We start from the raw sequence: 12,223 nt of genomic DNA on the forward strand, positions 1-12,223 counted from the left end.
TATGATTTCATTCTATCTAAACACATAAATTTTACTTCATTAACTCTCTAATTAAAGTGTTGGAGTATCTTGTAGTTGTAGATACTATTTTCACTGTTTCAAGATCCAATTCAAATTTGATGAGTTCCAGATCAAATTCAAACAAAATATAAAAATATATATTGAAAATAATAAATATTATGTATTCATATACAAATAATTAGGGATTATACACAATATTTTTATAAAACAATTTATTCCCCACGCCAATGGTCCCACATGCTACAGACCGAAGAATTTTCTTAATTTTGTGGTTTGGTTCTAAACGCATTTAATATGATTCGCACTAATTTGTTGATGGGTAGGACATTTATCATTTATGTTTTTTCAAAACAAATTACTTTAATTTTTATAGAAGTTCGTTAACATCTGCTTTTATGATATATTTTATGAAAAAAAAAATCACTAAAATTAATAACTTTATTTATCAGTATTAAAATAGTAAGAGAAAATGATAAATAGGTCTCTGACTTTTTATTCTGTGAATATTTTTGTTTTTGACCATTGAAAAATACTTTTAAGTCTTTGATTTTCATAAAATTTGGACGGATCAGTCTCTCTATCTAAATACCTCTGTCAGGGACTGATCCATCCAAATACCTCCGTTAGAGACTGATCCGTCCAAATTTTATGAAGATCGAAAACTTAAAAATATTTTTTAATGATCAGAGACAAAAATATCCGCAGGGCAAAAGATTAGGAACATATTTATCCTTTTCTGAAATTGTAAATTACTGCGTTGATGTGTTTTGATGATCCAAGATTGTTTAAGGTGTGGGTGGAGATATGGAAAGGGTATGTATATTATGGGCTTTTGAAGTCCATAATAATTGAGCTCCAAACGCGGCTTCACCGACATAAACGCCTTTTTTATCTCTTATTAAGTTATTATATCTTACTAAGAAGTTCTAAATTTAAGGTAAAAGAAAATATGAGAAATTAATAAAAAAATGATTTAAAATTAAAAGCATAAATTTGATTGACTAATAAAAATAGCAAAGTAGGGTAAAACTGAGAATGCATGAGTATGAGAAGGAAAATCGTCGGCACTAGTGTGTTCACTTTTTCTCTTTCTGTTGTTGAGTGTTGTACTCTGTACTTTAACATGTTCAGTTCTTCTTCTTCATAATCTAATTAATTACAAACATAATCTACTCTTTCTTCTTCCATGGCTGAAGCCACCAAGTACTCGCCGATCGGTGCTGCTTCCAACAACAACCTCAACCTCGGCACCGACCTCAAGACTCTCTTCCCCGTTCTCAAGACCAGAAGAGCCGTCACTTTCGCCTACGCTTTCACCATCTTCTTTGTTGCCGTCACCATCTTCCTTGCTTTCTCTCCTTCTCAAAACGCTTCTTCTCCTTGGTTCACCAACATCTTCTCCTCTTCCACTCTTCCCACCGCTCCTTCCTCCTACAAATCACAGTTATCTTCCGTTTTCTCTTACTTCTTCAACACCACTTCTTCTGATCATGATGATAATAGTAACAATCCTTTTTACCCTCCTGATCCAATCACCAACACTACTTCTTCTTTTACTTCTACTTCTAGATCTGCCAATGCCACTTCTCAAACTCATGATAACACAACAAGAGCAGAGCCACTTCAACCTGCAACAACCGCTTTACACAACACCACTCTTGTAACTTCCACCACCAACACCACCAACAATTCTTCTCAATCTCATGCTGACAACTTCAAGGTAAAGCCACCACCCCTTAAGCAAGAATCAGATGCTGCAAATCACACAAGCAAAACCGGTGGAGCCAAAGGTGAAACCACGGCGAATCTAACTTCAAATGCTGTTTCAGCACCTGCACCTGCTGCAAGCCATGTTCCGGTGGGGACACCTCATCAGAATCTGAGTTCTGGTTCTGCTCCTGTGAAGGACAATTATTCCGTGAAGGGTGTTGTGTCAGGGAATTACACGGCTTCCCTGGCGAAGAAGCAGAGTTATGATGAATTGATGGAGTCACTTGCCAAGTGTGATTTTTTCCATGGAGAATGGGTTAAGGATGATAGTTACCCTCTCTACAAACCGGGTTCTTGCCCTCTGATCGATGAACAGTTCAATTGTATTGGGAATGGAAGGCCTGACAAAGATTATCAGAAGTATAAGTGGAAGCCCAAGGATTGCACCCTCCCAAGGTATCTCAACCTCTTGAATCTGGGGTTCTGTTGTTCTATTTAGTGGTTTCATGATTTAATATATTAGATTTCAAAGTTTATGATTTGATGAATGTTTCTGTTTTTAATTGTTCTAGATGCTTCTGAATTTTTTTTTCTTCCCTTTTGGGGTCCCAATTTGGTTGAATTGATGAGCTGATATCTGTGTGGATATGCAATTTGTTGATCTTGCTTTTATAGGATGGATGCACATCGGATGCTGGATTTGTTGAGAGGGAAAAGATTGGTTTTTGTTGGTGATTCACTCAATAGGAATATGTGGGAGTCTATGATTTGCATACTGAGAAATGCTGTAAAGGATAAGAAGAAGGTTTATGAAGTAAATGGAAGAGTCCATTTCAGAGGGGAAGCCTCTTATTCATTCATATTCGAGGTAAGTGTTCAATTCTTTCTGCCTAGATCTTTTACTATTTTTCCAATCTGGTTTTTGTTATTCTTATACTCAGTGTTGGTTTTTGCATGATGGCCTTGTAGGATTATAACTTCACAGTGGAGCTTTTTGTATCACCATTCTTGGTTCAAGAGTGGGAAATGCCAGACAAGAACGGAACGAAGAAGGAAACGCTTCGTCTCGATTTAGTTGGCAGATCTTCAGATCAATATAAAGATGCAGATATCATTGTCTTCAACACTGGTCATTGGTGGACTCATGATAAAACTTCCAAAGGGTAAGTATTGCAATTTCTATGAAATTAGGCCAACTTTGCTTTGTGTTTTTCATAATATGCCTTTGTGTTCTATGCTAATTTGATCTCTTTTTTTGTCCATGAAAATTTCCAGGAAGGACTATTACCAAGAAGGTAGCCATGTCTATAATGAACTAAACGTCCTCGAGGCATTCCGAAGAGCGATAACTACTTGGAGCAGGTGGGTTGATGCCAAGGTAAACCCATCCAAGTCTATGGTCTTCTTCAGAGGCTACTCTGCTTCCCATTTCAGGTAAATTGATTATGGTGATCTCTCACATTACTTGATTTGCACTTAGTTGAGAGACTTCTCTGATCATAGAAACTTTTCTATTTTGAATCATGCTTACTGCAGTGGTGGACAATGGAATTCGGGTGGAGCATGTGATAGTGAAACCGTGCCTATAGACAATGAGAAGTACCTAACAGAATACCCTCCTAAAATGAGAGTTTTGGAGAATGTGCTGAAGAATATGAAAACTCATGTATCTTACCTTAACATCACTCGAATGACGGATTTCCGGAAGGATGGTCATCCCTCCATATACAGGAAGCAAAACTTGTCACCGGAGGAAAGGAAATCGCCGTTGAGATTCCAAGACTGCAGTCACTGGTGCCTTCCGGGGGTTCCGGATGCATGGAATGAGATCCTCTATGCTGAACTTCTGGTGAGGCAGTACAAAAAAAAGCAACAGCAGAAGAAAGCATAGGTATTAAACCAATCATCACCAATGTTCTTCCCCACAATGAGTTTAAGCTGAAAGCTTAAGCTTTATACAGATGCAATATACCATTTTTGTCCCATCCATTTTCTTGGATAGGGAAAGCAAGATTCCATATAGAGAATTCCATTTCCACATCTACATTTTCCAAGGTTCATATAGTTAATGTCAAGTGCAAAGATATATACACATATATAAATTAAGATATGTGATTACCTTGAAACTCTGCAATAAATTTGTCCATATGAGAAGCTTAGGTTTGTAAGGCTGGTGGTGTTTGTTATTGCAAATCATCTCCTTGCATTGAAGGGTTGATCCTATTGTACATCTCAAATCAATTAGATTTTGTTTATTTTTAATGTAATCAAATTATTTAAATATAATACGTTCTTGGGGGTTCTATATAGTTGATTAATTTATCTGACTGCTTGTTGATTTGAAATATGATGTTAATTAGATGCAATATGGTTTGCTATAAGATACAATGGTTTTTATTTGATCCACAGTCAATTCTAGATGCCATGAATAAGATTGGTTTTATTAGGAACGATGCAATGGGGTCCGATAATTTAATAATATAGATTAGAGTAAAGCCACAATTAGATCTTCGAACATTTTGACTTTAGACTAATTAGTCATTGAGAAAAAAAAGTATCAATTAGGTCTTCCACAATAGTAAATAGTGGATATGTATATCTTTTTCTCTAGGAATAGTGCGAAACAAAACGGAATTGTCCATATATTTCGTTTTTTACAATGGTACATATCTCACTGCTGTCACATGAGCATGGAAACAATGTAGTTTTAGACAATGAAATTTTATTATCTTAGCTATTTATTTATCACAAATTCTACTAAAACAAATGAAATTTTTCTCCAAAAATTATTATCTACACAATCTTTCATAAATAGATACATCAGAGTAGTTAACGGTACTATCGTGGAGAACCAAATTGATATTTTTTTTCAGAGATTAATTACTCCAAAATCAAAATTTTTAGAAATCTAATTGTCATTTACTCTATAGATTATAACAAACTTATATTAAACTAAAATCGTTGGCCTGTGTGAAAAGCAGTCTTTGTTGGTCAGTTAAAAACATTGAATTTGAATGGGTGCCTTAATCCACATTGTAAAGTGGAACTTTATCTTCCTCATCAACACATGGAACCTTGACTATTGCAATTGCAATTGCATGTCAATGCATTGCATAGTAGCTTGTACTTTTCTTTCTTTTCATTTTTTCTAAAACAAAAAAAAGTCGTAAACCTTCGAGTATCTGTACCATATTGGATTAAAGGACACGTTGGTTGAATGGGTTATGATCCGTGAATATTAGCTATAAACTCAGTTACTTAATACTTATGCTGGGTAATCCCTGTTTCTTCATATTATCAGCAAGTTAGGCCAATAGATCGTGTACAACTTTACCTTAAAACGATAAATTAGACATCTATGGTTAAGATTTACAGATTTACGGTCCAGCGAAGCACGTGTACGATGTGAGAAAAATAGTCTTTGCCACTAACAAAGCATTGAATGATGGAAGCATATAGTTGGACACTCGTATAGTTGTAAAATTTAGCATGACGATCATAACAAGGTATGTGCAACACGTGAAATTAACAAATACCTAACATAACTAATTAATAAACTCACGTCATGTGTCAAATGAAACAACATGCTTGTTGGAAACTTGGGATATCAAACAACAATGTAGGAAAAATTAGAAGAAAATAGCTAAAACAGAGTTTTTGGAACTTGAGTTTCTTTTTTTTTTTTTGGTAAGAGTATGGGCTGGAAAACCCAACTCACAAAAAAGCACAACCAACATAAGGCACATACGTTGAGTTTCTTTTATTCTCTTTTTGGGACTGGAAGTTGAGCTAAGTTTTGGTCCACTTTTTGTGTTGAAATGGGCCAAGCCCATATTAAAAAATTAAAAAAATAAGGGAAAAAGGTCCCTAGACAGTGCTTAAAAAAAAGAATCCCAAAAAAAAAAAAACAAAAATATCATTAGGACTAGGGTTTGGTGTTTAGAAATTAGGATTTTTACTTACCAAAAAAAAAAAAAAGAAATTAGGATTTTTAATTTTCAGTGTACATCTTGAAACGAGTACGATGAAAAATACATTTTTGTATCAAAACAAAAACATATTTTAAGCTTCGGAGCTTATTGAAAAATAATAATTTAAAGCTTTTAATACATTGCATATAAATTTTTGTTTTTTTTTTATTTATGACTATGTTTGTTTGAATTGAGAACGAGTGAGCCTCAAGACACCTTGATTTAATGAGATTTTAATTTCTTTTTCACTTGTGAATGTGTTTATTCTTTATAGTTTTTGTTCTTTAAAAAATGATCTTATTTTAGTTTATTCAATTATGAGAAGTGATACTCATAGAGAGGGAGTGAAAAAGAGAGAAAGTTAGAGAATGTTTAGTTTATTTTATTATAAAGTTGGTTTCCTTAGACAAAGCTTGGGCATGTTGCTAAATGGGAAAAGAAAAGAAGGAAGCAAGTGTTTGCATAAATGAGAAATTAAGAAGAAAATAGGGTGGTTTTTTTTGGCAGTGGGAGTGACAGTGCGCAGTTAAGAGGCTGCTTCATTAAAGAATGACAAGCCAACAATGAAGCCGTAGAGCTAAGTTGACCTTATTATATATGCATGGTTATTGGTGATCACCATAACTTATTGCTCTTAATTAATTAATTATTTTAGCTACCATCCAACACCTATATAACCTACCTACATGCATGCTGCATATATAGCTACCCATTAGCTTCTATATGGGTCAACAACATAATTTATTTGATTGACAAAACAATACAGAATTTTTAGGGTTTCATTAATAAACTATTTAAAATGCTCCAATTATGTCTAGCTTTTGGTATTATTCAATAGAAATTTTTGGGCCAATAAATTTTAGTATTTTTTGTTATTATTTGATCAATATCAATATTAAATTATATTTAATAAATAAATTTTATTAATCTATGTATATAAAATTCTGATAAATAAATACAAATAAAAATATTTACTCATAATAATGTAATATATTATTCATTATTCAATTGTATTAAAAAAGAAAACTAAATTGTAAAATTATATTTTATAAAAGACTAAAAGACAAATATATATATATTTTTTATCTATCATTTACGTGGAGTTATCTATATCTATAAGACTTATGTAAAGTGTAAAATAAATCAAAACTTTTAATCTATTATCATATAGCTCAGGCAAAATTACATCCTTTGAAAATACTAAAATGATTGTTTAAATAATTGGACCATAAAACTAAATTAATTTAGATTAAAAACAAATGACCTTTTCTTCCGTTGAAGCATAACCAAATCAAAGTGGTAACCATAAAAAACTAAAAACCAGACATAAATGGCATTATCCTCGGCATATACGACTCATATATGCATATATAAATATATATATATAGGTATAGAATAGTAGCAGTCAGAGGAGAGGACACAAAGACAGGTCTCACTCGGAACCAAATATTTGGTTGAAAAAACAGATCATGGTGTATCTTATCATAATCTGACAAATATTAATATTACCCACTTCATCTTATACTACATAGCCTGATGTATAGGCAAACATAGAGGGGGGCCTTTGTAATAGCACCACCCTCCATGTTAGGATCTTCTTCAAACAGATACATAGATATCCCCTTTGATTCAATCTACAATAATGAATAATAACCCTTCATCAGAGTTTCAGACACATATAAAAGCCAAACCCTACTTTTTAACGCCGCTTTGTCACTTCTTCACACTTCCACACACATTACTAAGTTGGCTGCTACTTTCACAACTACTAATCACATATAAACAACCCCATCTTTATATTCATTCATTTGTTTATAAAAGGAATAATAATGTTACAGATACTACATATTTTATGGCAACATAAAGTTACATGATCATCATTCTTCATTCCCTCTCTTTGTCTCCTCAATCAATGGCCATCTGTTGAGTATTGATGATCATTTTGTGTGGTATCCATATACTTGAGATTTTGTGTCAACATCATGATCCTCTTCCGAGATCGTAATAATAATAATGGATTATTGCCTTCTCTCTCTCACACGTTCTGTGTATATAATAATAATAGGACTAGCTAGTAGTATACAACAATAATTCTATTCCGATCCAGTTCATTCTTTTTTTTTTTTCACGTTCCATTATTCTATTTAACTATATATATAAGACATACATATATTCAAAACCGAATTCTAAATTCTTATAAGCGGAATGCAATGATTTTTGTTTAACTATATATCAAATATATATATACATTTCTTGACATACATGAAGATATAATTCAATGGGTCTTAATTAAACTTGTGAAAATTATGTGTATATAGATTTCATTTACCTCAAAAACTAGTTTAGGAAGTAAAAAATGTTTCCTTGTTATAAATTTTAAAAGATATAAAATTTGTAATAAAATTCTTTGACAAGCTTCATTTTCAAAATTTGTGGGTATGTGCATATGTAAAAAGTATAACTAAATTGTTTTTTTATTTTCTTTTTAAGATTTAGATTTTAAGGTAAAATTTTAAAATTTAGAATTTAAAATTAAAAAAAAAAACCAATATTAACTGACCTATTTGAATTCATAGTATTATTAATCCATGAGGTTCCAAACCTCAGACTCATGTTTTGGCTGCAGAAAGAAACAATGTTAATTTGCATGCAATTCCCTTGCTCAACACACAATATTCACAAACACGGTAATGTTTAAAAAGAGATAAACTAAAAGCTAGAATTTGTCTTATTTAACATTTATTAATTACTATAACAATTAATAAATGTTAAATAAAACAAATTCTAACTCATCTTGACTAAATTTTTTTTGTTACTAAACATTTTCAACGCACAAAGAAGAGAAATTTTTTTTGTTACCAAACATTTTCAACGCACAAAGAAGAGACGTTATCGATCACCAACAATATTATAGTGTTGACTATTGATGAGTTCCATCTGAAGATTCTGCCACAGCAAACCCGTAATATATTGTCAACCATTTTACACACCACGCTATTCGTGATCATAATTTGCGTCAAATTTGATCCTCATTATCGTTTGTCTTTTGATAGTCAACCATTTACCAAATAAGTCAACCAAGCATAATAGCGCATTGAAAAATTATGATGTGTTCCGGTTTTTCATTCATCTTAACAATAAATACCACCACTTTTGTAAGGGAAACATGGTTTATCTTCCAATGATCATCGGTGTCGTCATATAATTCATAAGCATCAATCAAGAATGATCAACTAAAAGAAAAGCTACATAACAATGTCTTTTATTTTCTTGGAAAAATAACAGTAAAGGGTTGCAAGTAACTCGCATATTTTGGAATTTACGTGCGAAATTAGAAAGAACATAAATTTAAAACGAGGTTGCATATAATTAAATAACTATAGCAGTAGTGAGTAGTGACCTTAGTAAAGTTAAATAAGTATGGACAAACTACTACAAAACACAAAACAAGAAGTGATGATGAAAAACAAGGGTTTCATTCCACATTTGGCTTACAAAATCTGTGCTACTCCATCCCTCAGTGATCTCGACAAAAAGGATCATCATGTTCTTTTAATATAATCCAGAGTAGCTATCAAACAAAAACAAAAAAAAAAAGAATGGAATAATAAAAGATAAGGTCTAAAGTTCAACACAAAAAGGGAAAACTATATACAAATGGAAAATGAGGGGGAGGAATTAGCTAAGCGAAAAGACGAAAAAGGGTCGCGAACGATGATGATGATGATCATTGATGGGCCTTTTGGGCCGGAGGAGGATGGGCCTGAGTATTAGGAAATGGCAAGATTCTGGGCTTGTTACTAAGAGACAAAGCGGAAGCAATCTGAGAAGCGTCATTGTTATTAGCGGCGGTGTTGGTGGCGACCCTTTCACAAGAAGGACACATTGTGAGAGTGGTGGCCGGAAGCTGCATGTAGAAGGGTTGAGAAGTCTTTAATGCCCTCAGCTCTTGAAGCTCCTTCTGCAACCTCCGATTCTCTTCCGTTAAGGTGTCACAGCACCTCTTCAAGTACTCGCAATCCACCTCCGTTTGCTTCAACTTGGTCCTAATCAAATCAAATATACAACTTCACATACATACATACATGTTTTCGAATCATCATAACACTTTTATCACATAACATACCTTGCTCTTCTGTTCTGAAACCAAACTTCAACTTGACGGGGACGAAGGTTTAACTGTTTCGCAAGAGCCAGTTTCTGCTTCTGCAAAATCACACGGATAATCATTAGTAATGTTGATAACAGTAGGTAAATATTGATTAGATTAGGGTTAATTATCTTTTTAATTACAGGATTAAGGGTGGTGTGTTCTTTGAAGCTCTCTTCAAGAAACGCAGATTGTTCCTTAGAGAGCCTGAGCTTCTTCCTGGTGGATCCGTTCTCGTCGTCGTCGCTGGTGCCTCTGTCGTTGCCCTCACCACCTTCCACGTCTCTCCTGCTCCTCATCATCGCCGCCGCACCATCACCGCCGTTACCACCGTTTCTCAGACAGAAATCCATCTGAAAGGACGATACGGCGCTGTTAGGCGAAGACAGTGCAGCGCCGTCGTCCCCGTCTTCTCCCGCCGCAGGAGCCACCGGGAAAGAGTTCACGTCCAACGCCCTCGCCGCCGGTGCCTCCGATGTCACCCTCTCCAAACCAACTGCAATAACAAACACGTTAGCCAAAAAAAAAAAAATAGTACTCAAAACTACAAAACCGAAAGAAAGAGGGAAGGGGAAGGTTTGCGTACGTGCATCGTTGAGCCATGGAATTCGAAGGTGTGAAGATGGATGTTGGGAGCGAAGAACCGGCGTTGAAGGGAGAAGGTCGAGCTGAACTGGCGGATCTGAGGATCCTCTTCTCTCTTCCTCGGAGGATTTTCCGGCGGAGGAAGCAGCAGCACCAAGTGCTATGCAGAAACCCACTGGATCCTTGTTGTTAGGTAGTTTGGAAGTGTTGTCAAGCAAATTGAAGGACTTAGGTGCTTCCCCTAAGCTCAAAGCAAGCTCCATGTGTTGTTGTTCAAAGGTTGAGAGTAGAGAAAGACAAGGTTTTATGGAGCTGAAAGAGAAAGAAAAGGCTTTCTTTTTCTATCAGCGTGGTGGTGGCAGTTATTTCAAGAGCATGGAGCAAAGAGAGTAGAGTAGTTTATAGACTTTGAAGGAGCCAAATGCTATTTCTGCTATTACTATTATATATATATATATATATTAATTAAATTTCTTGTATATAAAATTGCGGTGTGATGAAGCAATTTGGCATAGCCTCTCTGCCTTTTTTCCCTTTTGCTTTAAATCTCTCCACACTGGAAAAATGAAATGGAATGAAAGGAGCAAGGGTAGTATAGTGTATAGGGTGGTGGCTTTTTATTTATATATATAATATTTTTTTAAGTTAGTGTGGCGTTGCGTGGAGTAGTAAAGATTGACCGACAAATCCAGGTTGACAAACACACGTGAATGTATTTAAAATATTACTCAACGGAACCCTTGTCAATACGAAATAAAGTAAGGCCCTCATACATGCTTTACTTACTATTTATTTATTTAATCATTCTCTTCTCTTATACATACATATAACATACATACATTCCCATTCCATATTCCTCACCTGCTGTGATGTGATCCTCATCATATTTTTGCTTGCCGCATAAATCATAGTACTATTTTGTATTTTCACCTCAACTCTATTTTTTTTTTCTTTTTGTTAGAAAATCAATTGTCTTTAAATTAATAATTATCTAATAAAATTGAGAATTACTGATGATTGAAAATAAATTTGAATTATTATTTTTTTTGTTGTTGGAAAGAAAATAAAATGAAAAAATAAATATAAATTGAGTATTAGATAACAAAATTAGGTCATTATATTTTTTTATAAATATTATTTAAAATAGTGCGAGATAAAAAATATGTATTTAGATTGAAGTTTGTAAATATATACGAATATTTATTAACTAGTTCAACATTCAAATTTTGATATAATATATTAAATATAATCATTTATGTCTTTTTTGTAAGCTTTTAGGGAAATGATTCATAATATAATGTAAAATTTTAAAATTCAATCTTAATATGTAAAAACTAAAAGTTAAATAAATCTATAAACAATTTATATTTCTAATTCTATATATATATATATATATATATATATATATATATATATATAATACTATTTGTATATTACAATTATCATCAAATTAATTATAATAAATGTATATATAGATATATATATTATTTAATTTATTTTAAATTATATTTTATATATTACAATATATTTTTTATATATATGACTAATTCAATAACTGATTTTTAGTTTATGCATTATATGGCTATATATATGCTACAAAGTACGGATATTTTGATGAGTTGTGGTGTTTGTATGTCAAATATATTTTGGATACATACTCATTAACATTCATTCAATATGTGTGTCTAAACTGTATTTTAAAAGAAAATAATTTTTTTTATACGCTTGGATACACTTAAATACTATCACATATCAGCGTATCTAATTTTATTCTTAATATATATTG

General features: G+C 33.0%; 2 protein-coding genes across 2 annotated transcripts; one reads left to right on the forward strand and one right to left on the reverse strand.

The window, feature by feature from the left end:
* The first annotated feature begins 939 nt into the window (after positions 1-939).
* On the forward strand, positions 940-4,049 carry LOC112754976 (protein trichome birefringence). The gene is made up of 5 exons (XM_025802822.3): positions 940-2,187; positions 2,407-2,599; positions 2,701-2,894; positions 3,007-3,165; positions 3,268-4,049. Exons 1-5 carry the CDS (start codon positions 1,208-1,210, stop codon positions 3,620-3,622), a joined length of 1,881 nt encoding a protein of 626 aa, XP_025658607.1. The 5' UTR covers positions 940-1,207; the 3' UTR covers positions 3,623-4,049.
* A 5,110-nt stretch (positions 4,050-9,159) lies between these two features.
* LOC112758322 (homeobox-leucine zipper protein HAT14) lies at positions 9,160-11,218 on the reverse strand. Its single transcript, XM_025806960.3, has 4 exons — positions 10,439-11,218; positions 9,996-10,348; positions 9,829-9,908; positions 9,160-9,748 (listed from the first exon to the last, which is right to left on the reverse strand). The coding sequence occupies exons 1-4, from the start codon at positions 10,698-10,700 to the stop codon at positions 9,430-9,432; spliced, it is 1,014 nt and encodes a 337-aa protein (XP_025662745.1). The 5' UTR covers positions 10,701-11,218; the 3' UTR covers positions 9,160-9,429.
* Positions 11,219-12,223: the final 1,005 nt, after the last annotated feature.

The sequence above is a fragment of the Arachis hypogaea genome, chromosome 16 (genome assembly GCF_003086295.3).
Source record: "Arachis hypogaea cultivar Tifrunner chromosome 16, arahy.Tifrunner.gnm2.J5K5, whole genome shotgun sequence".
Classification (NCBI taxonomy): Eukaryota; Viridiplantae; Streptophyta; class Magnoliopsida; order Fabales; family Fabaceae; genus Arachis; species Arachis hypogaea.

Bases quoted from the DNA above. Each gene is read 5' to 3' on its own strand.
- LOC112754976 (XM_025802822.3), top strand. From the start codon at position 1,208: ATGGCTGAAGCCACCAAGTACTCGCCGATCGGTGCTGCTTCCAACAAC. The intron at 2,188-2,406 runs GTATCTCAACCT...TTGCTTTTATAG, and splicing joins AAGGATTGCACCCTCCCAAG to GATGGATGCACATCGGATGC. The intron at 2,895-3,006 runs GTAAGTATTGCA...GAAAATTTCCAG, and splicing joins CATGATAAAACTTCCAAAGG to GAAGGACTATTACCAAGAAG.
- LOC112758322 (XM_025806960.3), bottom strand. From the start codon at position 10,700: ATGGAGCTTGCTTTGAGCTTAGGGGAAGCACCTAAGTCCTTCAATTTG. The intron at 10,349-10,438 runs GTACGCAAACCT...TTGTTATTGCAG, and splicing joins TCCATGGCTCAACGATGCAC to TTGGTTTGGAGAGGGTGACA. The intron at 9,749-9,828 runs GTATGTTATGTG...TGATTTGATTAG, and splicing joins TTTCAGAACAGAAGAGCAAG to GACCAAGTTGAAGCAAACGG.